Below are 27,902 nucleotides of genomic sequence, written 5' to 3' on the forward strand. Positions count from 1 at the left end.
GCAACAGCGGAAACAATCTGTTAGCCTCAAACCACACCATGCGCTCCCCCGGGTTGCAGAAAGGAATTGTGTCGAAGGAGGAGAACCAACTCCGTCGAGGAGGAGCTCGGTGTTGTTTGGCCGGCCTTCCCCGAGCCCGCCCAACCGGAGCGCCATAATTCTTCATTCTGTGTATCGTGATTTTCCATTTCAATTACTAGAGCGCTCGGTTTTGCCGGAGTGATTGGGACTTTGGGGGAACCACCGGAAGTGCTAGCCCCGAGGATCATCTAATGGTGTACCGATGGCGACTGTGTCTTTCTCCCAAGACATTCGATGGACCAACGTCCGTCGACGTCGACATCGGCATGTTGTTTGATGTAATGGTTTTCCTCTCGAAGGGAGGGAGTTTGCTGATGTGTTTTTGTTATTTTTACTTGTTCCTCCCCCCGAAAAACGAGATCTGCTGCAGGGGAATTCAACACTAAACTTCATGCCTTTTGTCAATGACGCAGACACGTGGCCGGTGCGGTCTGTTGTTTTCCCCAAATACCTACACACACAGGATAATGGTTTTCTTTTTCCACGCTACCGTGTAGCAACTATCATTGTTTGCTTGTTTTGGGATACAACGAACCGACGGTTTTATTGGCAAACTTCTCTTGGGTGTTTTTATTTTTCTAAGCAAGGGGAAACACCGGAGATTTGTAGCGAAAATGCGGCTCCATTAGCAGCCGCCTAAGTAGAACATCAAACAATGAAACACAGATGAAGATACTGTCGATAAGTCACGGTGTGTTTCGGTGTTGAATCCAATAGAGCGGACGATTGGAATCGTTTCCGGCGTTTGGCGATTGTTAATTAGTCCCGTTTGCGATGGGAGAAGATGTTATTTTCCCTCCCAAAATTTCCCAGCGAACACTGCTCCAGCAAAGTGGAGTTTATCCGTTCGCAAAACATACTGGAATATGTCGCTGTGAAATATGAACAGAAGTTCTGCAACAGTTCGGTCGGGCCAAAGCGGAAGGAACAGATCAACGTTAAAGCTTTCCTTCCCGCTCCGCCAGATTGAACGAAGTTGTTGTGACTTAAAGTTGGCTGCAAGTTCTAGATATTGCTCCGCCGAAAGAGTCCCCGGAGGAAGGTGACACACACATCCCCGAACCCGGTTCTTCCAAATGTGTCGGTAAACAACTGTCGGCAAGCAAGCGACGAGCGACTCGGCTGGAAATGGCAATCGGAACCGAAGCAAACTGGTGAGGTAAAACTTTTCCCCCCGGGTCTCCAAGGGACGACTCCCGCGGAAACGTCGCACATCCCCGGTGTGTATGTTTTTCTTTGGCGACTAAGTGTGTGTATGTGTGTGTGGGAGTGTGGCCCATATGGGAGCGAGTTATCCCTAGCAGAAAAGGAAGCAAAGCTTGGAAAAAGCAGCACGGAAAAGTTTTTCCCTTCACCGGATGCCCCCGAGGCCGAGGTAGTAGTAGCGCGTGGAATTGTTTCGTCGTTCCGTTGTGCTGTTACCCGGTGTTGCGTTTGTTTACCGAGAATAGAATGAAAATGAGAAATTGATTGCAAATTCCTGCACGATTGCCGGCTGCGCTGGTTCGTTAGCCGTTCGATTGCCATCCTTGGCACGCGGAGCGCTTAATGCCAGTTTTCCGTCGGCGTGGAACGGTGGCATAATTCGCAGCCATGCCGCCATGCGAGCGGAGAACTTTTCTCCTGTTCGTGGTGGAATGAAGCAACGGTAGGTTGTTGGTAACGAAACATTGCGCATGGTAAGAGTTACGATTGAGCCATATGTTTTCGATGAGAAAGTGTTAGAACATGTTTTATGGCAGTAGGCTTATAAATATACTCCTGAACTTTTTGTCTTTTATCGCTAATCAAGTCAACAGCTATTTCTAACTCCTTTGCATTAACTGTAATATTTTATTGATAATATTGTGTGAAATAAAATAAGGAACTTGATCCCTCCCAAACCCTCCCCCATCCCATCCAATGCTCGTGAAAGCCTTTCCAACCGGAATTGGAGAAACTTTTTGCCCCTTATCGTCAGCACGCTATCGCTGAACGAAAGGGCGTGCCGACGAGCCGAACGTGTTCTTTGTGCTTAGCGCTAGAATCGATTCTAATCAGTGCACTCAGGGGCCGGCCGGAAAAGTCTCTCCGTCGGAACTCACCCCACGCATCCAGCAGGAAGTTGGACTGAAATAAGTTTTGCGGTCGGTTCCGAATGACCACAGAAATCGTTTTTCCAAAAGGCCTTCCTTAGCCATGGGAAGGACGGCTACTAGTGTCGGTTCACCACTCCCTCGAATTGCCCGGTTACATCGGGTACCTCCCGAATCATTATATTTCATAGCTTCGAATGGTTTATGCATGACTTCCCATAACTGTTCCCCATAGTGGTGGGGAAATCGGGGGGAAAGAATGCTCGCTTCACTTCCGGTTCACGAGTTTCCCGAACGAAATCCTCCCTTTTTTCTATCCTAAGACGGGTCGCGAGCTGAGTTGGCGGAAAGTTCCTTCCTCGCTCGAGCGCGATAACCTCCGGGGAAATGAATGAAGTTCAAGCTGTCAGACAACACACACACACATTCCCCCCGGCATGAATGTCTACGCGGACGATTGCACGCCGCATGTGTGGACATTGTGATACACAGAATTGAACGACTGTGTGCGAAGAAATCTATTCTCGATTCGTTCTGCGAGGATGCATCCTTAAGGGTGCGTCTCTTCCCCCTGTAGAAGGGATGTACCGAGTTCCGGGCGTCGTAGAAACTGTGCCGGAAGCTGGTGACGATTGGGGGAACGTGAAAGAATAAAGCGTACCTCCGGTAGGCTTCTTCGTGGGGGGAAATATAAAGCTACATCTCACGCGGCGCCACCGGTCTGTTCTATCACCATCCCCGGCATGGGGTGACTTCTTCCGGTTGGCTCGAACTCCCTGTGACCCTCCCCACTCTCGGGGTGGGGAAAATGTATAAAAATTCATTAAACTACCATACCGGCATTCGGTTGCAAAGTAAATAAAAATCAATTTTTCCCCGATGGCGCCCTACCGAGTGGGGGGGGCAATCTTTTGCGAACAACACGCAGGAGTGTGTGCTTTATTTATTTACGTTTATTCTTTCTGGGGCCGCCTCGGCGTTTCGGCATTTTTTTGATTTGCCGTCGATATGTCCGACGTTTCTCGTTTCACCACTTCGATTGATCGAAACGCGTAACGGAGGAGCCGTTTGATGTTTCGCTGACTCTCCGGGACGCCCGGAGTGAAACTTCCATTATCGAACACCATCGAAAGTGAAATGGTACGGAACTACCGGTATCTCCTGGTGTCACTGGAGGGCCCTCTTCTATCGCGAGCGAACGGTCGACGACAGTCACTTGCCGTAGCAGCATGCCCAAAACGTTTTCTGTGAAGACAGTCGTAGACAGTTCCACTCAATTGCAGTTAGTATCGGTGCGTTTAGTACTCGGGTTTGCCAAACGGGTGCCCTGGTTGTCCGGACCGACCCGCATCTCCTCACCCAACGAGAAACGAGATCTAGAGTCGGTGACATGAATTTGTAATCGAACATGGTTAGATGGGAGATTTTATCGCCAACGCAATGGAAAGGGGGCGAAGTTGCCACATGAACAGGTGGTGCGAGATACGCACCGGAAAGTACCTGCACGGTAGAGTGTGTAGATCGGAATCGGCACACCGCTAGGGGGAACGTACATGACAGAGTATTTGGTTTTTCGAAATTTTCGATTAGTGTAGACTGTCAATCAGACTCACTCTCGTTGGCTAGGAGCGTGAGGGATAGGAGGTTCTGAAGGTTCTGAGGCGCCGGTTTTTTGTCCACAGGGTCAGTACTTGATTTGTAGCGAACGCGCGACAAACGAGGCGCGGATGGTTGTATGACAACTGTCCCTGCCGGCACGCACCTTTTGCTGTCATAGACATACGTGTCGATTCTCGCGAGTCCCGCGTTTTTCATTCGGCGTTCCATACCCGTTTTACATCCAATGCCAACACCAGACTACATGCGCTCCCATATCTGTAGAGTTTGGTTGGTCAATTTAAATAAATTAAATGTACACAGAGCGTAGCTGCCCAATGCAGGCGAGCAGAACTTTAAACATAGGCAATCTAAAAACGCGAGACACACAATCTAATGACCTAACAGTTTTGTTTTTATTGCTTCTGCCTCTGTGATTGTGGGGAAATTTGTCATCTTTACAATGCTATGTTGTGTTTGAAGTAGAAGCAGTTCGATGTAGTCGTCCTTCTTGGTTCCTCTTGGATTCGTTGCCCTCCAAAAGTGTGGTCCAGTTTAAAGCCAGCTTCCAACCGCTACCCCTTTTAGCGTTGCATTGTCCCCTGTTTTAAATACGACTTCAAATCGGACAGATAATTTATCTTAATTGATAGATTGGAAGCGATTTACGCACGGTCTCGCTCCCAGCGCACGCCCCGTGCCCGCTTTTGATGTTTCGAAAATGATTTCCTACACCGTGGACCAATCTCCCCGCCGCTCGTCGTCATCCCTGGGACGAGATCGGTTAACGATGAATAATGACATCGCTGTCCTGGACCGGAGGATACGACTCCGAGGGACAAAACTGTCCCGTTTGAGATGGGTATGCCGAGGGGTTCCCTGGGTTGGGCGGACGTGGGTGCGTTCGGTACTTATTAATTACAGACTCGCAGCAATACGGGACGCAGTTCGGGGATGGGCAATGCAGCAGCAATGACGCGACGGATTGGAGGGAGGCACTTTCGGGGGCTTGAGATTTATAAATTGGCATTGAAAATTGCCAACAATCAGGGAGGACGGATCGGATCTCCCAACATCATTGTCTCTCGGCTTCTGTGACTTCCCTTTGGCTACGCAAATGCTGGTAGCACGATCTCCAAAGGTTACCCCGCACGAATGCTCAGCTGACCACGTTGTGGACGTCGGCATATTGAATGCGCTCTGATTGAATGCAGCATATTTGGATCCCCGAGCCAAGCCCTCAAATGCGAGGCGAACCCTCGTTATGAACCCGGCGTTGGATGCATCGTCGCATTCTGCTTATGCTGCGTGCTGCGGTCCCAAGAGTCCGGGATGACTGTGTGTCGAGGTTCTGTTTTGTTTCGGCCGGCGGCTTGTCAAACCGTAATCTGATTTTCCACTCCGATGCCATTTGAAGACATTAATTTAATTGAGTAAAGCGGCACCGAACGCGCACCCGATTAGTACTACTTGTGTTGTGTACTTTGGAAGAGTTGGGACGGGACTGTGGGTGGGCCCAGAACTCGACGGGGAGAACATTGTGTCCATTTGTTAAGGTAAGAGGTTTGGGTGGTTTAACCTACTCTAATCAAGGTCTAACAAACGTTCAACTTTGAAATATTCTAAACTGCTCAAAACATTTTAGGATACATTTATTTACGTGTTTAAAAATTGGCAATTTTAGATAAATATTGATACCAACGGTCAATAATATAAATCATATGCTTTTATAAATTTATAGAATAATCTTTTATTTAAGTTTTATGCTTTGGTATTTCATTTTTAGCCTCTTTACAATAAAGATGATTTATTTCACGCCGGTTTCCTTTGTTTTTCCTTCACGGAAAGCAGCCTCAGCAGCATGTACTTAACAATTGGCCATCAACTTTATGTCCGCCAATAAAACGCCATTACATACAACCTACTTCAAGCGGGAAAATGTTAATAGATGACACTGTTTAAACACATCACCAGTCCCTACTTAACGACCAGCGAATGTCCGCCAGGATAGTATCGGCCATTTTCACCCACAACTCTCCGTCCGATTTCGAGACCGGGCTGGGTCACAACATCAACATCCAAAGCCATCCTTGGCCTTTGTGCCACCCACGACACACGGAACGGACGGATCTCTCCGGGTCGCGTCACCATTTAATTGGAAGCTAACTTTTGACGGCGGATGTGCACTGCGTGTAGAACGTGATGTGTAGAACTGCCACCAGCTGCCGGTTGGCCATCAGCAGAACGCTGTCATGTCGTGCAACTCGCACTCAGCATCCTCGGTGAGCCTCGCCTACCGATGGAAAAGTTTTAGGGCAACCCATTGCCGCCCGTTTGGCCGACTTTTTGGAGTGCGATAGGAATGATGGTTTGGAAATAGCCCGGAGAAAAGCTGGTTACATCCCGCAGGACGTACACTTCACTTACCATCACCAACACCGACCGGCCCACGGAGCGTCTCTCCGGCGTTCTGTCCATTGAGGAACGTAATTTTGTTTGTTATTTCTGAAAATTTAATCACCACTTGCACACCCGGCGAGTGTCATCGGCGGGACCAAGCGCATTTCCGGGGTGTGGGTTTTATCAAACCATCCCGACGCCGGAAAACTAATTCCCAAAACTCATTCCGAACCTCCCGGGTGAATGGGGGTGCGCTGTAAAACTTGCCACTCGGAAATGGAAGTGCAACAGGCACGCTCGAAGCAGATGTGGGAGATACATTCAATTCTCTTTTTCGGTCGGGATGGGGAAGGACTTACCCCGAAAAACAGGATGTCCGACAGGATTGTATTTGTTTGCCAATGGTGCACTTTGCACCGAGTTTTAATGATGTTAGAAACATATTGGTAATTCGTTCTAGGACCTCTCACGTGCTTGATAATACAACTCAAGGCTGAAGATATTTTCCCCAACTTGAAGAATTACCAACACTTTTTATTCATATTATTCATACAAGAAGAGCTTTAATTAGCATTATTTAGCAAATATAAATGTTGTCCGTCATTGAAAATCAAGTTATTGGTTAATACGAGAATTAAATAGTATTCTTAAATCTCAGAAAACGACATTCCAACAGACATGATAAAAGAACATTTCAAGACTCAGCAAAAGCTGCTTCTCATTGAATTCTGCCAACTCATTGCGTGCCAACCAGCTGGTTGTGTCGGATAAAACTCCATCCAACCTGTCCTCCATCATGCCGCTCTTGTGAATCGATTTTCACAACTTCCTCCTCTTCGCCACTCACTTTCATCGTGGTTCTGAGTCGTGGATGGGAAACAAAAACAGAACGCCTGCAAAACATATGCTTTTCATTAGCGCCAATCACTTAGCGCCCCTCGGACGGGCGGATGAGCTGGCCGCGATGACAGGGCACGTATCGATGAAGTCCTATCGAGTGGTTTTAATGAACATGGCTGGCCGCCGCCATCAGATGGTCAGTGAAAATTACAGCGAGTAACACCAGAGGGAATTGTGGAAAATGTGTAGCCAAAGAAAAATGCGAGGGAGAACCGGCAACCGGAAGTCCGCCCGACACCGCGACCGCCGAGCTCGGGATCGCCCTTTAATTGAATAAACTCTTCACCATTGATTGATTAATCGTTTGACGTGTCGAGGCCCCGAATGCTTACGTATGTGACCTACTGCAGATGCATTTACTTTATTTTACCCTCTTTCTTTCCCTTTCCCTTCCAGCACTCGAATTCACGGTGGAACCCTCCGACGTGACGGTTCCGGAGGGAAACTCGGTCCTGCTGCAGTGCGCGGGACGCGCGGATCTAAAGGTGCTGCAGGATGGTAAGGTAATGCCGAATATACGGTGGCGAGGACCGGACGGGCAAGACATTGGCATCGTCGGCGATACGTTCCGGTCGTACCTATCCAATGGTTCGCTGTACATCAGCTCGGTCGAGAGCAACCGAGGGTTGACCGGGTTCTATCACTGTCTGCTCAGCGTGGACGGTATCGGAACGATCGTCAGCAGATCGGCACGGATTTCCATCGCAGGTGAGTTAGTTTTTCGCAGCTTTTACAATCGAGTTTATTAGTTGTAACATGTATTTCACAAGATCTACACTTTCAAATGTTAAGTTGACATAAGATTAATTTTCGTTTTTTCGCATGTTGATTATTATGTTTTTTATCCAGCACTTTATAACTTCAACAAGCAACGATGGTGTGGTAATAAGTTGTACTACCAATATTTTAAATACCACAATTTAAATACTCGTTTTTGAATCCTGCATCTATTCATTAGAAAATATTAAATTTAACTTTGTTCAACACTGAGGCGGAACGAAACTATTTAATCACTGCAGCGCAAGCTATTTGAATTAATTAGTAATATTGAATTTAATAAAAAATTTGAAATTTAATTCCAATTTAAAAATTTGTGTAAATTTTAAATTGTAAAATAAGGTATAGTGCAAAAGCATCGAATTCTCAATAAGCAACGAGAAGAATAATAAATTTATCTCATTAATACAAGAATGTAATGAAAATTATCCAATGCACTACTTTTGTATTCAAGTATTTATTATTTAAAGAGAAAAAAATATGAAAATAAGGCTGTTTTTAACAAAATGGTTAAACATCTTCGGAGGTGATGTATTTGTGCAGTGTATTTGTATAAAAATAGATAGATATCGATGTACGCGATATTACGATATGTTATTTGTAAGCCCTTCTGAGTTCAGCTCCGTTCTATATTTATTTTCGTCACGTTGAATTGCGAATCAAATAAAAAAAACTTAGTAAATTTTTCACACAAAACTAATTTGTCTAAAAATACTAAGCCGTACAAAAGAAGTGTTGTTGAGTATGAACAGGAAACTATTAAAAAATGATAAATTAGCTGTTGAAAAATGTATTTCTATGATGAATGCGTCCGGATCAATGAAGCAAACGAGAGAAGAGAGTAAATTGTGAAATGGGAAATATAAAACCCGAGTAAACAACATGCCATTCATTGCCCCGTTTCAGATCTACCTGACATTGATCAGGAATCGCACGAAATCTACCTTTACGCGGGCCAGACGGCATACTTCAAGTGCATGTCCAGCCTGCTTCCGTTCACACTCGAGTCACGCTATCACACCGAGTGGTTGAAGGATGATGTGCCCCTTCGTCTTGATCTCACCCGAATGCTCCTGCTACCATCCGGGGCGCTCGAAATCGACGAGGTCGTCGCGTCCGATCGGGGCACCTACCAGTGCAACGTGACCGCCGGCACGTTCTCCCGGCTCAGCAGCAAATCGAACCTGAACATCAAATCCACCGCAGGCCAGCCGCAAAGCTTCGCCCCACCGGCGTTCGTCATCGTCCCGCAGCCGCAAACGGTACGCGAGGGGGACACGGTCATACTGGACTGCGCGGCCAACGGTAATCCGAAGCCGACGATCCGGTGGCTGCGCAACGGTGAGGACATCGACATGGCCGACCTTGACTCGCGCTTCCGCATCATGGGCACGGGCTCGCTGCAGATCAACTCGATCCAGGACACGGACGCCGGCGACTACCAGTGTCGGGCGGGCAACACCGAGGACTCGCTCGACGCGTCGGCCACGGTACAGGTGCAGGTGCCCCCCAAGTTCATCCTCAGCCCGGAGGACAAGGTCGCGTACGAGAAGGAGGAGCTGGAGCTGTCCTGTTCGATCCACGGCAAACCGACGCCCGTCATCCAGTGGCTGAAGAACGGCGACCTCATCACGCCGAGCGAGTACATGCAAATTGTTGGCGGGTAAGTGGTCCCTCTCCCTCTCTCTCCATTCACCACACGGTCTCCCTTTTCCTCGCTAGCACATTAATCTTCTAACGTTCTATCGCTTGTTTACCTTCTTGCGTGCAGGCACAACTTGAAGATCTTCGGACTTATCGGGTCGGACGCGGGAATGTTCCAGTGTATCGGCACGAACCCGGCCGGAAGTGTGCAGGCCGCAGCGCGGCTGGAAATCATCGAGCCAGGTAATTGATGGTTTCCCAATGTTTTCCTAACCCAAACCACCTCGCTCATACAACGAGACACCGTACAACGAGACCCCTTCGGCACATCATCGCCACCGCAGCGCCTGTGTCCGGGTTTCTAGGGGGAAAGAGTTTTATGCTCTGACAAATGGATCGGCAGTAGAGTCTGTGTAGAGTTTGTCGGTTGTTTTCTTTTTTATTTTCTACTTTTACTTTACTGGCAGATTGGGATCGATTTGTAGCACTTTGTTGTATGCGTTCTTGCCCGGGTTGTTTTTTTCTTGAGCAATCATTTTAATACACATTTGTTTTTGTATTTATTTCTTTTCTTTTTGTATCTTTTTTTTCATTTCTTGTGTTCGACACCATCACCATCGACGCGCCACGGCATTCGGTTTCGTTTATCTTCCGTTCGGATTTCGGTCGTGGTCCATGTCTTCTTCTTGCGAACACCATCGGGACCGCCACCACCGTCACTTGTGTGTGGGTTCGGCACAACCACCGCCATCCCCGGGGCCGTGCCCTCTCTTCTCGTTTGATTATGATTTATTATCGTTTTGCCCATTTGTGGATGACTTTGCATGCAAACGATACTTTCTTCTTGGTTCGATTTTCCGTGTTTTGATGGGGTGGATCGTCTCTGTGTCCCTTGTCTATGTTCCATTTTTCCTTTTGGTGTCGTTTACATTTTCTTCCACTGTTTGTACGCACGTACGGTTTTGTTTGTGTGTATGCATGCCTTTCGCTCGAAAACCCTCCCCGTGTGACGGTTTGGCAATTTATTTTATGTTACGTGACTCGTTACCGATTCATCCCGTGCTGTGTCACGTGTGTCCTTCGGGATGCTTTGATCCGTATCATTGTCACCGTATTTTTGTGTACTATTGTGTCACCGTTTGCGCGTTCGTCTGCATGTTTGTGTTTGCCATTGATCCCTGAACCCCTAACCCTGACCGCCACACACGACGATGCAGGTGCACCGAAACGACATAAGGGCAAAAAGTTCCACCAGACTCAATCGAAGACCAAATCGTACGAAAAATCACCGCTGCTTCAGTCCGATCCGAAGTTCTCGAAAACGCTCCTGGACAGTCTGGTGTCCACGAGGAGCAAGCAACGGTCCGGCAACGACGAACGCGACAAGCTACCCTACGACTACACCGACGACGATGACTATTTGGACCATGAACGACTGCCATTCGGTAGCCACGACGACGACGACGACGACGACGTCGATGACGAGGAGGACAATGAGGACGAAGACGAGGACGGTAGAATCTACCATCTCAAACCTGACCAGGACCCGCACAAATTCCTCGAATCCCTGATCCGGACGAAGCCCCCTGAGACCGGTCAGCCTTTGCCTAATCAAAAGTCTCCCCTCAATGCCGGCAATATTTGGATCCACACGAAACCGCCGTTCGCAGATGGTAGCGGGAAGTACACGGCACCATTGCCAGGACCTCCGCGTGGACTGCAGGCCCAGATCGTGCAGTCCCGGTTCATCACACTCAGCTGGTTGGAGCCGGCGAAGAACCCGGACGAAGTTATCTCCTATTCCGTGTACTATCGTATGCATACCAGTGATAGGTAAGGCCTTGGGGATAGTTAGGGAAGCATGGTCGACTTTTCTTGACGACACTATTCTGCCTTCGATTTTAAACTCTAGAGAGCGCAAAGTGATGACAAACTCGCGGGACGAACAGCAAGTGAACATCCAATCGCTGCAACCCGGTAAAAACTACCATTTCCGGGTGGTGGGCAACAGTAACCACGGGCCGGGCGAGTCATCGGAACCGTTCGAAGTGCGCACACTGTCGGAGGAGAACATTGCCGGTGCGCCGCAGAACCTTCGCGGGTACGCCGTCACCGAGAAGGACATCCATCTGCAGTGGGACCCACCGACGGTCACGAACGGGCTCATCACCAAGTACCGGGTGTACTACGCCGAAACGGACAACGGGTCGGAGATGTACCTGGACACGGCGACGACGGAGCTAATCATCAACGAGCTGCGTCCGTACACGAAGTACACGATGTACGTGGTGCCGTTCAACCAGGTCGGGATGGGCGACCCATCGCGCGAGTTCGACGTGAAGACGTACTCATCCACGCCGTCCGAACCGCCGGCCAATGTGACACTCGAAACGACCAGCTCAACGTCGATTACCATCCGATGGGAACCGCCGGCGGTGGAGGATCGAAACGGACAGATCACGGGCTACAAGATCAAGTACCGGAAGAACAAAAAAGCCCTGCAGGTGGAAACGACACCCGCCAACGTGCGCTACTATATACTGAAGGACCTGGAGAAGATGTCGGCGTATCAGGTGAAGATTGCCGCCATGACGATCAATGGAACGGGACCGTTCACCGAGTGGCACCACATCGAAACGTACGAGAATGATTTGGACGAGTCACAGGTGCCCGGGCAGCCTGCTTGGATAAGGAGTAAGTTTTTCGTATTGGTTTGAGTATAGACTATAGTGAGTGAGTAGAATATCACTATTGGACCATTGATTTAAATCCTCACGGATAGTTTTGTAACTCCTTTTTTGTTTGAATCCTGTACAAAGATTCATATATAGTGAATGAGTAAGTTAAAGAGTTGTTAGACGCCACACAGATTCCCATCCGAAGGAAGGATTCGAATCAGAAGTAGGGATTCGATCCCAAGTGTGAGTAAAAGAGTTACTAGTCATCACAGAGGAATCTCCAATTGGGATTTCAATCCCTGTTTAGGATTCGTTTCTTTCTCTGTGGAAACTATTAACTTTCATACTCTCTCTAGTGATTCAACTCCTTTGAATCTCTACTTGGGATTCGAATTGCTGTGGCGACTAGCAATACTTTTACTCACTGATTCACTATTTTAGGAATCGAATACCTGATAAGTATTCAAATCTGTGGCATGACTTGCAACTTCTTTTTAAATCGCAAAAGAATAACTGAAAGTTTTGATTGTTTTCGGTTGTGTTGTCAGATGCAAATCTCTAAATTTTTTTATTATTACATTACAGCCCGTCCTGGCGCGGATAATATCACCGTCTCGTGGGGACCACCGGTGCATCAGGAGATTAAGGTGCGCAGCTACATCCTCGGCTGGGGTAAGGGAATCCCCGATGAAGACACGGCGGAGATTGAAGAGAATATGCGTCACTTTGAGATAACAAGTCTCGAGCCGAATAGTGAGTATGTCATCTCGTTGCGTGCCCGCAACGGAATGGGTGACGGTGCGCCAAAGTACGATACGGTGCGAACGCGTGAGGATGCTCCTATTGAAGCTCCCACGCCGCTCGAGGTTCCCGTGGGCCTGCGGGCGATTCCAATGATCTCGGGTACATCGATCGTGGTGTACTGGACGGATACGACGCTTAGCAAGAGCCAGCACGTGACGGATAACCGACATTACGTCGTACGGTATAGTCCGAATGGTTCGAATCGGTTTCGGTACTACAACACAACGATGTTGAGCTGTATGATTGGTGATCTGCGCCCCAGCACACAGTATGAGTTTGCGGTAAAGGTAGTCAAAGGCCACCGTCAGTCTGCTTGGTCCATGTCCGTGTTAAACTCAACGGTACAGGCCTCTCCAGTATCACCTCCGCTGGATCTCAAGGTAACGTTTGATCCTCGCAACCCTCTCACCGCCATTCTACATTGGAACTCACCGAAACACGTCAGTGGCGTTATTGCCGGCTATCAAGTGCTCTACACGATCGACACGAACAAACGCGACCGCGACTGGAACATCGAATCAACGACCGGTGAAAAGACATCGGCCGAAATTCCCAACCTCGATCCACACACGACATACTACTTCAAGGTACAGACACGCCTTCCGAAAGGAGTCGGTCCATTCTCGGCCATGGTGTCGCTGATGACGGGCGCCGAGCTAGACTCGAGCGGGAACATCACGCTGGAGAAATCGTTCTCCTCCGAGCTGATCTACGTAATCGCCGGGTTCGGCCTGCTGACGTTGATCGTGCTAATCGGGGTGGTCGCCTTAAAGTGTCGCCGGAAGCCCGAGGGTACGCCGGAGCACGCGAAGAAAAGTTACCAGAAAAATAATGCCGGCATTATAAAACCACCAGACCTTTGGATCCATCACGACCAGATGGAACTGAAGAACATGGACAAGAGCAACCACAGTACGACTCCCGGCTCGGTGGACGGAGGTGCCTCGAGCAGTGGGACGATGACACTGCCTCGGTCGGTGGGCGGCCACGATAACGACAGTGAAACACCCATCACGCACGTCACCAATTCTCTGGATAAACGTAGCTACGTGCCGGGATGGGTAGGAATAGGTGGTAAGGGATAAGTGTGGATGGCAATTGGGAGACATTTTTAAAATGACTTTTTTTTTCCTTGCCAGGGACGACAACACCGTTAAGTTCAACGATGGAGCGACCACAGTATCCCCGCACTCAGTACAGCATGGCCGCCAGACCTCATATAGCGATGGATCAGCAGACACTTTCGCAGCAGAACCTTCTCCAGCAAGCACCACAACTACCGCCCGCTAATCCACTCGCTCAGACCCCTGAGAATCCGTACACTTATGATAGCAGTTATAGGTAAGTCGCGACTAAAGGTTTAAGAGAACCGTACTAGTATATTTAAATTTTTATTTACATTTTCCCATGTAGTCCCAACGTTACCTACGCACAAGGTATGGCAGTGGACGCTCCAAAACGCGGGCAAGGACACCCGCTGAAGAGCTTCAGCGTACCTGCTCCGCCCGCATCGACCCCGATCATCAATGGCCAGGGCAAGCATGGCAGTAAGCATCCTATCCTCGATCGACCACTAGATCATTTTTTAAACCATATATTAACCTCTGTTTCTTCGTCCTCAGCTCCCACGCCGGCCGTCACGATACGCCCGCAGAACTCATCGCCGTACAAGAAACCCTCGCTCTCGTCCGGTTCGCTCACGAACCGACTGCAGACCGGTCCCGTGGTGGCCCACTCGAACGATGAAATCCAGCGGCTAGCACCGTCCACCTCGACCGAAGAGCTGAACCAGGAGATGGCCAACCTGGAGGGACTGATGAAAGACTTGAGTGCAATAACGGCGAACGAGTTCGAGTGCTGAAGGGTCCGCGCTCCAGAGCATCGTACTAACTCTGCTTTCTGCCACCTTCGAGCGACGACCGGAGGCAACGATGAAGATTGATGACGAGGGTGGTTTAACATGCGTGATGAAAACTGTTTAGTCATTATTAATTTTAATTTCGCAAACGAATGAACGGTACGGAACGAATGAGCGAGTGAGTGAGAGTTGATTGAATGATTAATTAGAGGAGCAAGATTCCTAGGCGCGTGTGTGAATCTGCGCGGATGTACGCGCGCGTGACAAAATGCACCAATATGGGCACATATTCGATAAATAGTATGCATCTACTCTAAAACCTTCTGCGGAGATCGTCGGAAGAATACACTGCCTGTTGTGCCATCGACACGGCAGGAGAAACATTAATTTATTGAACTACGAATAGATCATAAACACACTCATAAGCAGTACTACGACGATAGATTCGCTAAGCAAACGAAACACATAAAAATAGCTTTCCATCGCTAGCATGCGGCGAGGATGGAAAGTTATTGAGATTAGAGAAAATATTGCGCATAAAGTGATGCGCCGCGGTGGAAAGGACACGCAATTTATAGGCAAGTCTGTAGACTGTAGGTTAGGCGTGCGGTTGTTCCAATTGTCATATAGCTGTGGAAAATTCTTAACGTAAAAATTTTGTTCCCATTTGCCAGCAAGCAAACCTACAAACAATCCTCCCTTTAAAGGGAAAAACGCTCTCTCCATCTTTTTCTTAATCTTAAAGACTCCATGATATGTGGTACTATGTAAATATCATAGTAGGCTTAGCAAAAACAAAAAACAAGCAAACTATACAACCATTTGTAAAAGTGGTGTGTGGTCGAGTTTTGACCTAATGAAATTTAATCACGTTTCAGTTTCGATCAGCCAGAGGACTAGTTCCCTCCACAATGCAACCAAACGGAACGGACGGGTTGATGAAATACGATAACGTGGTGTATCAGCCCCAGCGGTACGAAAACCAAAATCTTAGGCCCAGTGATTAGTTATTGCACGCAGCAAGTACGTCGTAGCGTAGATTAAGTAGAAAAACAAACCTACAGGCATTTATTTATAATTATTTAAACAAATATAGACTCACATTCATCTGCTATACCAACGTTTAACCTATCAAATGAACAAACAAACAAACAGGGATCAATGTAACACGCCACACCATGCCACCTACTGCCATATTAAAGTCGTATTAAGGGAGCTGGTTTAGGTTCAGATTATTTTTAATTGTTTGCAGTACTCGTATCCGCAAAATGCATCCGTCTGAAAACAAAAACGATTTTTATTTTTATTTCTCGGTTTTATTTTTATTTCTTGTTTGCTCGTATCCTGTAAGGAATAAGAAAGAAACTTAGAAAGCTACGCTAAGTTTGGAATTGATATTCTGGGCCATGTAAGGGCGGCACCATTCTCATCTGTATCATAAGCATCACCACCAGCCATCCACCGGATTCGGTCGCGAAGTCTGGTGTTTAAGTGTAATCATCAGTCGTATATGTAAAAATATGATCATCTAAGTGTGTTGTAAAACATTTTCGAACCATTTTTTTACACACGTCAGGCCCAACAAAATAAGTCAGGAAGGAATGTAGGCTCATTTAATCATTTACATTTCATAAACATTGTGTCACATCAAGAACAATGAGGTATACAAGCTGGTTCACAACACACTGTAGTCGATTTCTCAGAGGAAAACAAAACCATACCCACATACGCACACCACAATCACACCAACTGAAGCTAGAAGAAGGTTTTGTAGGTAGGAATTCGTAGTGAACTATAAGAATACGTGAAAACAGCGTATATGACAACAAGTCTACCGTCGACAGATATAACGCAGCTAGAATTTGATATTCCGGGGCAAACATAACTCGGTGTCTCTATGAAAAACGGGGTTAGAGTAGAAGAAGCACATAATTTCAAAGGTTTCCAATTGCATTGTAAATATACGACACATTTGAATTCGGATTACGAAAACTAAAAAACTAGTTATCCAATTGGTATCATATGTAAAGTAAAATATGTTTCAAAACAACAGTATACCTTTAATCCTTACCGTATTCCTGTCTGCGAGAATGGAAAACGAGCGAAATTCCCAGTAAAACATGGCATTCGATTTACGATTCGGTACTTCGTTCATGAATGTATGTATGTTCGGTACACATAATGTAAAACGTAAAAAAAGGTTGGATTTGTTTTATCCAATGATATTTCGATATGGTTTTGATTTAACTAATTTGTTGGCAGAATGAAAGAACATCAACGATTGCTGATGGAGTAACTGAACGCAAACCTACATAACGATATCATCTAAATGATCACAAACAAGTAAAAAAAACAGAACTAAAGGGCGGAAGCGGGAAAGAATAGGGAGGAAATGAAAACATACAACATGTTTATAACGAATATGTAAGCCTAAAACTGATAGCATTTTTCTAACATTACTGTATTTATACACACAAGTAACTGATGAAAGTAACAAAAAAAAACCGTAAAGAAGTATAAATTGATGAAAAACATGAAATAAAAAATTAAAAGATTTGGTAATTACACTATTCTGCATTTTCTCTTATCGTAGTGCTTTTTGTAGGAAACGAAAAAGTAGCTATTGGAAGGTAGACGATAAAACTCATTTAAAAATTAAAAATAGCATCTTTCTTATGGTTGGTATGTAAGGGTTACATGCACATTCATCCTGTCACAACTCCCCTCGCCTGCCACGATCGTTCGCTGATCTGGCTTCGTGGAATCAAATTCCGTTTCTCAGCCATGGACCATCGTTCTCTTCGACTCTCCACCTGTAACGGCGTCTCTCTGGGTCTGTTTTTCTCTCATGTATAGTACAGGCCTACCTTTCCGAAAAAATGGCTTCGATTTCTCATTCAACATTCCCACCACGCAACGGGGCACAGTTAGTGAAACCGCGAGTCGAAGCGTCCAAGCAGCAGCAACGCTACGTACGTCACGACGACGCGGTTTCAGTGTTTCTCGCGCATCCGATCGTTGAAGTCACTCGTGCACCCAGAGTTCCCCCAGCGAGAGTTTCGTGTCTCGCGCTGTGTGAAATTCATTGTATGTGGTGCCGTTTTCTTCTCCACCAACAATTTTTTTTTTTTTTACTTCCGAGACTCTCCAGTCTACTGGTGGGTTTATATGGTATGGAAGTGAAAATCGGATCATAAGTTGCGTGGCACGTTATCAAAACGTGGTGTGTGTATGTGGGTTGTGAAGTGTACGCATTTAAATCCGGTTGCAGTCGTTCACCGTGGTCCCTTCGCTTGCTTCCTCTCTATTTTCTTCGCGAATAGTGAACAAAGTCCCACCGAACCTCGCGCATCAATCGAATAATACCGCCTGACCTCCAAAGAAAATTGTGAGAGAAAGAAAAAAAATACGAATAATCTGTTGAGCAATCGACCTTTTGTGTCTCGTGGAGGGCCACTTTTGGGCTGGATGGAAACTTGTTTCCCCGTCGAATGCACGTTGAACGGTGGGTTTTATTCCCACCGCCCAAGGGTCAAGGTTAATTGGCACACAGAGGTGTTCAGAGGCGGACAGTGGAAGAAATCAAAACTAGTTATGATTGAAACGCCATCATGATGCTGCCAACGAATCACGGACACCAGTTGCTTACCTCTGGCGGTGGTAAAAGTGAATCAAAAGACACATCTGCCTTCGGAACACACCCAACAAAATGCCATTCCGAAAGCCGTGGACGATCCGGGGCTATATTGATTCAGCCCTCGTGGCCCCGACCGATACCACCACCATCGATCCCCGCGTTTGCCTTTGGGGTTTGGTCTCGATCAAACAAATTCCATAAGTGCGAACGGCGGACGCCACACGACGACGACGATGACGAGGGGGATCCTCGAATGCCAGGTGGGCCAATCACGCGCAGAAGAGAAATCTTCCGCCGGGGCGCTGGCTGATGAGATGCCGATGGCGTCGGCGACGTGGCAGCAGCCGAAAACGAGGCGGCTCGAGCGGGCACCGCGAAACCCATCCCTATATCTGTCTACCGTGCGTTCGCCGACGAAGGTTTTCGAAAAAGTGAAACCCACCCCTGAAGCTGCGACGTTTCGAGTTGGGGCCCCACCGCGTCCGGCGTTTTCGGTTCGGTTGGCGAAGGAAAAGCTGAGAAGTAACGTCGAAATCTCACTTTCAAACGGCAGAATGTTTGTTGCACCTGCACCGTGGAAGAATGGCACGGAAGGCTGCATCGCTTGGTGGACGCCGGATGCAAACCTTCTTCTTGATGGTTGTTTCTTACACTTCTGCTGTGACGGAAGCTGTGATTTATTTGCACTGCAATTTACACCTTTGACCACCCTCTGCCGAATGCTCCCCGTTCTAATGGCATAAATCAACAGGTGATTTGCAAACGCTGCGAGGCAGACGTTCTTAAAAGGAAGTTTGGTTTTGCCCACATCATTTTGATCACTTACAGCACAGGAAAGCTGAAGGTCATTTAAACATTGTCTTTCATTCATGTGTTTCATACCCAGCATGGATAATATCAAATCTTTTTATTTAAAATATAACATTTTGTTGTTCAGTCTTTCAATAATTAAAAAGAGGGAAAGCAAATCAAAATATTTGTACCTTTCATCACATTTTTTTTATTTCTGAGTTAAACATTTTGCAAATTCAATTTTCGATCAAAAGTTACATAATTTGTTGTTTACCAAAAATTAAAAAATGTTTACCAAAAACCAAAAGTTATAATTGTTAGGGACTTTATTTCTCAATATTTGACGATTATGTAAGCTTAACCTTAACAATCAATTGTTTTAGAAACATCCGAATCATAAAAATGGCTTATTTCTTTTTAATTGATTTTCTTGTAATTTTTTCAATTTATTTTGTGTTCAGTGTCATATCAAATCAAAAGTAAAGTTGACAGTTGTTAAAAATGACTGCCATTTGAACACAAAATTAACTTCTTTTGATTTTGTGATACGATGTTCTTTGCTTGAAACCAAAGTTCGTTTCTGTAGTTGAAAAATTAAGGAAAAAGTACAAAATGTTTACCAATGAAAACGTTATCGAAAAAGAAACAATTGAAGTAAGACGCTTCAAGTAATTGAGTAATATCTTGCAACACTAAGGAGATTGTATTCCCATTGTCGCATTTAAATGCATACGCTCCAGGTATGCCTCACGAACTGAAGGTATCCATTACAGATTGAAAAGGCCAAAAACCCTTCACGAGAGCTCACTTGTGCCACCCAAAAGCGATGGCGATGGCCTTCGCACACGTTACTGAAGAGCTGTTGCGTTTCCTATTCTTTTTGTTTTGCAGATAAAAATAATGTACAATTGTTTCGCGAACACTCGGTTCACGGCCGATGGGATCTTAAGGAGCGGTTGCGGTTAAGAGCATGACGGTACATACGGTCCCCGTGCGAACTCACCTAGTACGAGGGTTGCCTTTTAAGTTTCGGGATTTGGAAAAACTGGTGATGCAATCTGTTAATTAACAATTTTATCGTAAAGTTTGACGTTTTTGAGGTTATCCGTTCTCAGAACGTTTTGACATACGAACGTTATTTGTGTTGTTAAAAAAATGTTAAAATGGTCATTCGACACGAGTCTTTTTTGAGAGATCTTCGCTTCTTCAGGTGTTGAAAAACGTTGAAATTTCAGTTTATTTTTTACGTACGGGAATTAAAAGAAGTCATTTGGTGCTAGATCCAGGACTATATGGTGGATGACTCATCAAATCAATGTTTTGAGTACTCAAAACTGCAGTTGTTTGAGCCGATGTGTGAGAGCTCGCATTGTCGTGGTGACGGGTGATCCGTCGACGGCGGTTGAATTTCCTGATTTGTTGGAAGGCAACTGGCAAACAAATTGTTGTGTACCACTCAGAATAGACTGTTCTGCGTTGTTATAGAGGTTTGGTTGCGATATATCCAGTTTTTTGGAAAAAACATGCGACCATTTGCTTGGAAGTGCTTCGTGCGTGAACAACTTTGGTTGGATTCGCCTCATCTTGAAACACCCATACAGTCGATTGCAGTTTAGTTTCGGGCTCATTCGCGTAAATCCACGACTCATCACCTGTCACGATATCAAAGACGAGTTTTGAAGCACCCCAATCGTATTTTTCGAGCATTTTTTCCGACCAACCGACACGAGTATTTTTTTGAGAGATTGACAAATTGTGTGAAATCCAACACGAACAATTTTTTTTGACAGTTAAATGTTCATGCAATATTAAGTATATGCTGGTCCCAGTAATACCTAAGGTTGTCTCTATCTCACAAAAAGTCACATGACGATCTTGCAATATCCGTTCACGCACAGCATCAATTGTTTTCGGAACGACAACTGATTTTGGACGACCTTCACGAAATTCATCTTGGAGTGAACTCCGACCACGATTTAATTTTCCAAACCATCGATAATTACTGATAATTGATGGAGCTTTATCACCAAAAGTTGAATTAAGTTCATTCATGCACTACTGCTGTGTCAATTCTCGTCGAAAACTGCAAAAAATAATCGCACGAAAACGTCCACGACCCAATTCCACAATTTGGCGGGCATTGACACTTTAAACATTTTTTTAACAACATAAATAGCGCTCGTATGTCAAAACGTTCTGAGTACGTATAACCTCAAAAACGTCAAACTTTACGGTAAAATTGTTAGTTGGTAGATTGCATCACCAGTTTTTTCAAATCCCGAAACTTAAAAGGCAACCTACGTATGACATACATAAATTAGCTCAAAAATAAACACGCACAATGGCACAGCGAGGAGGCTGAACAGGAGCGTCTTTCTGGCCGCCGACACTGAGCCAAAGTTCATCGCATGGAGCTGTCCACTGGGGCAACCATGGATACCGAGGCGACTTCTGCAACGCACCCAATTTTTGTGGCTCAAGAGTCGCCACGCTAGCGAAAACCGGTCCGCTGATCGGCAAACAGCGTTTGGTTTTTCTTTTCTTTTTGTCGCTGGCCCCCTTTCGAGTCTTGTTAAGCGAATGGCGCGAAGGAACGGTTCAGTGGCTCCGTGGCTAACCTTGACTCGACTCCGGTCGACACAAACAGGTCCGTTGCGTGGTGCGCTTGCAGCTTCCGACGGTGCTCCGGCCAGCTTCGAGCTTCAACCGGTCGATTAATGGATCTCGCAACCGATGCTTCCAGTCGGTGCCGTAAGGGACTTTGGCGATTAACCGAAGATTGCTTCACCAGCACTGGCTCAAGAACTCAAGGTATTTTGTAGCCCGAGTCGATGCACATTATTCGCTGATGCAACCGATGATCTTTAACCCCTCACAGTTATGCTAAGTTGAGAAAATGACTCGAAAAAATTGTCACACTATTTTTTACATTTTTGTGTAGTTTTTGGTCTAGAACTCAAGAAAAATATATATTTTTTATTATGTGTTATTTATGATTATAATCAGGAATAGTTTTCTGATAATAAGCTAAAAATTGGTTCAATTTCATCGATTAGTGTCAAACATATGAATAAAAGCTTATAAACACGTAAGAACATGTTTTCGAAGCAGGTACACTCGAATTAAACGATGCGCAATGAATGTAGAAATAAAATGTGCGACAAAAAATGCCCAAGTCAGGCTCGTTCAAAGCAGTATAAATTCCATCGCTTCCAAAACAGTGAAGGGATTAATAAAACTTTTGAACTCCAACAGGTGAAAGGGATAGTGAGAACGTAGCAAAAAAGGAGTGTTGATAACTCTTTAAAATATTGTTCGCTTTGTGTTCTGGTTCTTTAGAAGAAGTTAAAGTTTCATTAAAAAATTATAAGGTTGTGAAAATTAATTAAGTCATAATGTTATTTAAAAATATTTAAATAATTTTTCTATATTGGAAAAGATTATGGTTTGATTTGAATTTAAACAAACGATGTTTTGAAATGAATCAAAAGAAAATGCCACCAAATTTAACATTCTGTTCATGTATGATTTCTTTACTGTTGCCATTTCCCTGATACAAAACGAAGAATCCTCGTTTCGCAAAGCTTTTCGAATGGTCTAATCAGTTACGCATTTAACGGCTTCAACCTTTGAATGTTTTTCGACCGTCTCTCCTGTTTTTTAGGTCGTTTAAAAATGGGATTTTCGAAACATTTGATCCACTTTGGATTCCCCAACATGCCAAAGAAAGGAAAAGAAAAAAAACGATCATGTGGCAAAGGCGTGGGCAAAAGAGTTCGTCGGTGATTTTGATATCGATCACTGGGAGCTGTCAGAGGTATTGCAACTCGTATTGCAGGGCTCGGATTGCGTTGGTGAAAGTCGGCAAATCGTCCAAACTGGGGCAAATGGAGAGAAAAGCAAACAAGTTAACTGGCGGCCCACTGATAGGAACGATTGAGCGGTGTTACATTACCGAATTTTATCACGCACGTTCGCGTGAAGGGAAAAAGATCGGATCGAGGGAAAAAGATCGACTTGAGGTGCTTCTAGCTTTAAGGCAAACAACAAATGGTGTCACTGTGTTTTGTTGTGGGGTAAACATTTGCAGCAAGCAACGGACAAACTGTTTTGTAAAGCCTTTTACGATTTGTAAATATTGACTTGATGTTTGTTGTAACGTCTTTTTTGCTGCTAAACATACGTGTGAGTACAAATAGGATCCAGAATCAACTCAGGACTAAGCATCGGACAGAGGTGATCCTCCGATATATTCAACCGCGTCCGTCGTTCTCACAAATTTTGAATTTGAGTTGTGAAATTGTGTCCCCGTGTATGATGGAATCAACTTGGATTCCTCCACCAACCACAGCCGAAACAGCGTGAATAAAATGAGAATATTATTCAGCAAAATATATGGAAAAGAAACGCGACCACGAACGCTTTCATCGAGAGCGAATTTTAATGACCCTAACCAGTTTCTCGTCGAGTGAAGGTGGATCGTGTTTCTGATGATTTTTGCTAACATTTATCCAATCCACAGTTCAGTGTCGTCCGATCCGGCTCTATCGAGCTCGACCAGAGTGAAGTGTTGTGAATCATTGTCGCTTTCGTGATCGTGATCGTGAGCAGTGTTGTGTTGTGCTCTCGTCCAGTGTGTAGTGCACAATGAACCACGCCCGGCAACGGCTGATACGTGAGCTGACTGCGGCCTGGCCCGCCGTTCCGAGGCCCTCGCGGTCCGGACAGCTTCCTGTTTGCCAGCAACAGACCAGAGCCAGCAGCAGCAGCACCGACAGCCCGATCCGCTACACACATTCCACGGCGTCCTGTCCGCATATGGTCGAGGCGTTGAATGTGGCCGGTGCGACCTCAGCTCAGCAGCAGCAACCTCAGAGCGCCCGCAACACGATCCGCCTGGAAGATGCCCGTCCCTACTCGGAGGTGCCCGGTCCTAAGCCACTGCCGATTCTGGGCAACACCTGGCGGTAAGAACGAACGACTCCAGCGAAAGGGAACTTTGGAGGTATTCAGGGAATTCTAGTCCTTGATTGGATTGGACTGGGAACAGGTTCTCCCGTCAAGTGGGAGAAACATTTTGGGTGCGAATTTGCGTCACAACTTCTCGAAAATCCGCGATCAGATCGTTAGTTGTTTGCATTTTGCGTCAATGAAGCTGGGAATAACGACGAATTTTTATTTTGAAAACGCAAATGACATTTTTGGAAACGGTGGAAATTGCCTATTTGGATGAAGAAACAAAAATTCAGGCTTTATTTTGATGAAGTTATTTGTTACTGACGTCCATCTCAGCCAATTACACTCTTCAGCCAGTCGTATCTAGCATAGAACGAAGCTTTTGAACATAAAAATAAAACATTAAAAAAGTAAGGTTTCAAAACCGGTTCTATTCGCTTTTGGTCTGCTTCGCTTCGCCATTCGTCGTCACATGTCAATGGCATAAGATGCGATCATAGAGTCGCCTCTTCGTCACAACATTTTTACTTTGGATTTTTTGCTTAAAAGATGATGGATGCCTTACTATCAGGAACCTATCGTGAAGGAATGGCTTAAATTTTGAACCCCCAAAATGATAAATGGATTGGCAGTAGGTTTCTACACAATGTACCGGTTTAGCTAACGGAACTTTGCACAATGAGAAATGTATAACGATCAATTTTGAAAGAAGACATCAATTATTTGTTGTATATTTTAAAATTATGATTTTTTAAATTGTTTAGATCCTTTCACCAAATTTATTCCATACTTTGTTTATCTTTGATCTCTAAGCCCTAAATAGTAATCTTTACCTATTGCTCCATAATTAATGTTTATACAATGCGATATATGCTACATACAATTAAGCGAATATCGTTAATAGTTCATTAAGATCGACTGCGTTTAAAGCACACTTGTTGTGAGATATTTTTTTTTGTTTTTGAAGTTTACTTCTAATGAAGGAAGTATATTTTCTACCCTACCTATGTTTTTTATTTTGCAAGTAGGTTTCAAGGCTTTTAGCTGATTTAATGATCCTTTTTTTCCTGTGGGGTTTATTCACTCAGATGGTAATTAGGAAATTTAATCAGCAAAAACACCTTGTTCAGTTTTTACTATTTTTTTGTTTTTTTTTAATCGAAAAAACAACAGATTCGCATAAATCAGGTTGCATTTATTGTGGACATAAATGCTGTTATACTGTAAAATAGCTGTAAAGCTTTTTAAACAAAGTAAAACAAATAATTTTATGACAACAAAGTTCTGCAATGCAAAAAAATGTTGCTTCATAGCTTGTTCAATGTGTAGCGATTGGAAGAGTTATTTTTTCTATCGACAACGATGTTGTGAACGCCCCATTACCTTTTCAAATTGAGCTCGATAATGTTCTTTTTCCCTGTTAAAAAAGCATTGGTAATAGAATGATCGTTGTTCTGTACACATCGATTACATTGTTTGCCGGCTCGCTGGATGTCGAAGTGAAATTGTGGCGATGCCATCGGCACATCAAACGATCGACTCAGAGTGGCGGTAAACGGTGTAAAAGCAACCCACTAGGTAACCCGATTGCTCACTTTCCTTACCTTCTTTCTTACCCTTCCCACCGGACAGTGTTTTCCCCATCATCGGCCAGTACAAAATTTCTGACGTGGCAATGATATCGTTCCTGCTGCACCGTGACTACGGTCGGATCGTGCGCCTCGGTGGCCTCATCGGTCGTCCCGATTTGCTGTTCGTCTACGATTGCGACGAGATCGAGAAGGTATGGCGGCGCAATTTTCCCCGTCCCCGGGTCTTTTTTATGTTTTTCTTTAACTATTTTGTTTTCGTCCTATCCCGCGTGCAGGTTTACCGTAACGAGGGTCCGACACCGTTCCGACCGTCGATGCCTAGCCTCGTGAAGTACAAGAGCGAACTGAGGAAAGACTTCTTCGGTGATCTACCGGGTGTCGTCGGGGTGTAAGTATGCGATTGCGGGAAAGTGGTGTCCGATTACACTCCAGCCCGATGGCTTAATTGAGGGCAGAAAAACAACCATTACGACCAACCAGGCAAGCAGCATACTTTGTATGTTGTATCAGTTTGATCCAAATATAGGATGGACAAACAACGTAAACAACCTATAAAAGATGAGCCAGTTTATTTTGTTTTCCTCGTCAGGTGTCAACGTAATAAATTTAACTGCAGTCTCAATGAATAACATCTATCCATAAGCAATCGGTAGTTGTAAACTCACGAGGAAGATCAATCAACTTGTTATTCTCTCTCCCACAGTCACGGTGAGCCGTGGCGCGAGTTTCGATCGCGCGTCCAAAAACCGGTCCTCCAGCTGTCGACTGTCCGCCGCTATGTGTCACCACTCGAGCAGGTGACGGAAGAGTTCATCGACCGGTGCCAGCAGCTGCTGGACGATCGTCAGGAGCTACCGGACGACTTTGACAACGAGATCCACAAGTGGTCCCTGGAGTGCATCGGTCTGGTAGCGCTCGACGCACGGCTCGGATGCCTGGAGCCTAACCTGGACCCAAAGTCTGAACCGCAGCAGATTATCAACGCGGCGAAGTACGCCCTGCGCAATGTGGCCACGCTCGAGCTTAAGGCACCGTACTGGCGATACTTCCCGACACCGATCTGGTACAAGTACGTCAACAATATGGACTACTTCGTGAAGTAAGTATCGATGACCAAATCAGAAGGGAAGACTAAGGGAAGATATCTCATTCGAGGCATATACTGTTCCTTCCAGAGTATGTATGAAGTACATCAAAAACGCCACACAGAGGATGAAACTGAATGAAGGCCGTGCGCTCGATGGAGAGCCGTCGCTGCTGGAGCGTGTCATCAAGAGCGAAAACAACGAAAAGCTAGCCGTTATTATGGCGTTGGATATGATTCTGGTTGGCATCGATACGGTAAGCATGGCCTTCTAAGACTCAACCGACGCAATATAACGTATAATGTCTTCATGGGAATGTGAACAGATTTCCATGGCCGTTTGTTCGATTCTGTACCAGCTGGCTACACGACCCGTCGAGCAGCAGAAATTGTACGAGGAGCTGAAGCGCCTAATGCCGGACCCGAAGACTCCCCTCACAATCCAACTGCTCGATCAGGCGCACTACCTGAAAGCATTTATCAAGGAGGTGCTGCGAGTGTACAGCACGGTCATCGGCAATGGCCGCACGCTACAAGAGGATACCGTCATCTGTGGCTATCGGATTCCGAAGGGGGTCAGTACAGTACTACATAGATCTTTTGTTTTGCTAGTAGAATTTTGGTTATTTATTTTTATTTGCTGTTGCAGGTACAATGCGTCTTCCCGAATCTAGTCCTTGGCACGATGGAAGAGTACGTGACCGACGCGCAGCGGTTCAAGCCGGAACGCTGGCTAAAGCCGGCCCAGGGTGGCTCCGGTGATCAGCTTCATCCGTTCGCTTCGCTACCGTACGGATACGGTGCGCGCATGTGCCTCGGGCGACGCTTTGCCGATTTGGAGATGCAAATACTGCTGGCTAAGCTGTTGCGATCGTTCAAGCTCGAGTACCATCACAAACCACTGGAATACGTCGTCACATTCATGTACGCCCCCGAGGGTGCCCTCAAGTTCAAAATGACACCACGCGAGGACTAACACGAGAGCGCTGTTGCTGGATGCCCAAGCTGAATCTTATCTGATCTGAGGT

The 27,902-nt window shown here is 45.7% G+C and overlaps 2 protein-coding genes across 2 annotated transcripts in view; both read left to right on the forward strand.

Moving 5' to 3' along the window:
• The window catches only part of LOC131263842 (neogenin), a 106,983-nt gene extending 90,882 nt beyond the window's left edge, over nt 1–16,101 (forward strand). Inside the window, exons 2-10 of the mRNA XM_058266107.1 lie at nt 7,449–7,760; nt 8,736–9,492; nt 9,601–9,716; nt 10,691–11,306; nt 11,386–12,167; nt 12,737–14,029; nt 14,095–14,296; nt 14,369–14,502; nt 14,578–16,101. Coding sequence (XP_058122090.1) covers nt 7,449–7,760; nt 8,736–9,492; nt 9,601–9,716; nt 10,691–11,306; nt 11,386–12,167; nt 12,737–14,029; nt 14,095–14,296; nt 14,369–14,502; nt 14,578–14,816 — 4,451 coding nt within the window. The 3' untranslated portion in view covers nt 14,817–16,101. The remainder of the gene's footprint in view (nt 1–7,448; nt 7,761–8,735; nt 9,493–9,600; nt 9,717–10,690; nt 11,307–11,385; nt 12,168–12,736; nt 14,030–14,094; nt 14,297–14,368; nt 14,503–14,577) is intronic.
• A 7,788-nt stretch (nt 16,102–23,889) lies between these two features.
• On the forward strand, nt 23,890–27,850 carry LOC131263857 (probable cytochrome P450 301a1, mitochondrial). Its single transcript, XM_058266133.1, has 7 exons — nt 23,890–24,209; nt 25,831–25,981; nt 26,066–26,178; nt 26,494–26,889; nt 26,966–27,131; nt 27,201–27,449; nt 27,524–27,850. Exons 1-7 carry the CDS (start codon nt 23,890–23,892, stop codon nt 27,848–27,850), a joined length of 1,722 nt encoding a protein of 573 aa, XP_058122116.1.
• Nucleotides 27,851–27,902: the final 52 nt, after the last annotated feature.

The sequence above is a fragment of the Anopheles coustani genome, chromosome 2 (genome assembly GCF_943734705.1).
Source record: "Anopheles coustani chromosome 2, idAnoCousDA_361_x.2, whole genome shotgun sequence".
NCBI lineage: Eukaryota > Metazoa > Arthropoda > Insecta > Diptera > Culicidae > Anopheles > Anopheles coustani.

Bases quoted from the DNA above. Each gene is read 5' to 3' on its own strand.
- LOC131263857 (XM_058266133.1), top strand. From the start codon at position 23,890: ATGAACCACGCCCGGCAACGGCTGATACGTGAGCTGACTGCGGCCTGG. The intron at 24,210-25,830 runs GTAAGAACGAAC...CCCACCGGACAG, and splicing joins ATTCTGGGCAACACCTGGCG to TGTTTTCCCCATCATCGGCC. The intron at 25,982-26,065 runs GTATGGCGGCGC...TCCCGCGTGCAG, and splicing joins ATTGCGACGAGATCGAGAAG to GTTTACCGTAACGAGGGTCC.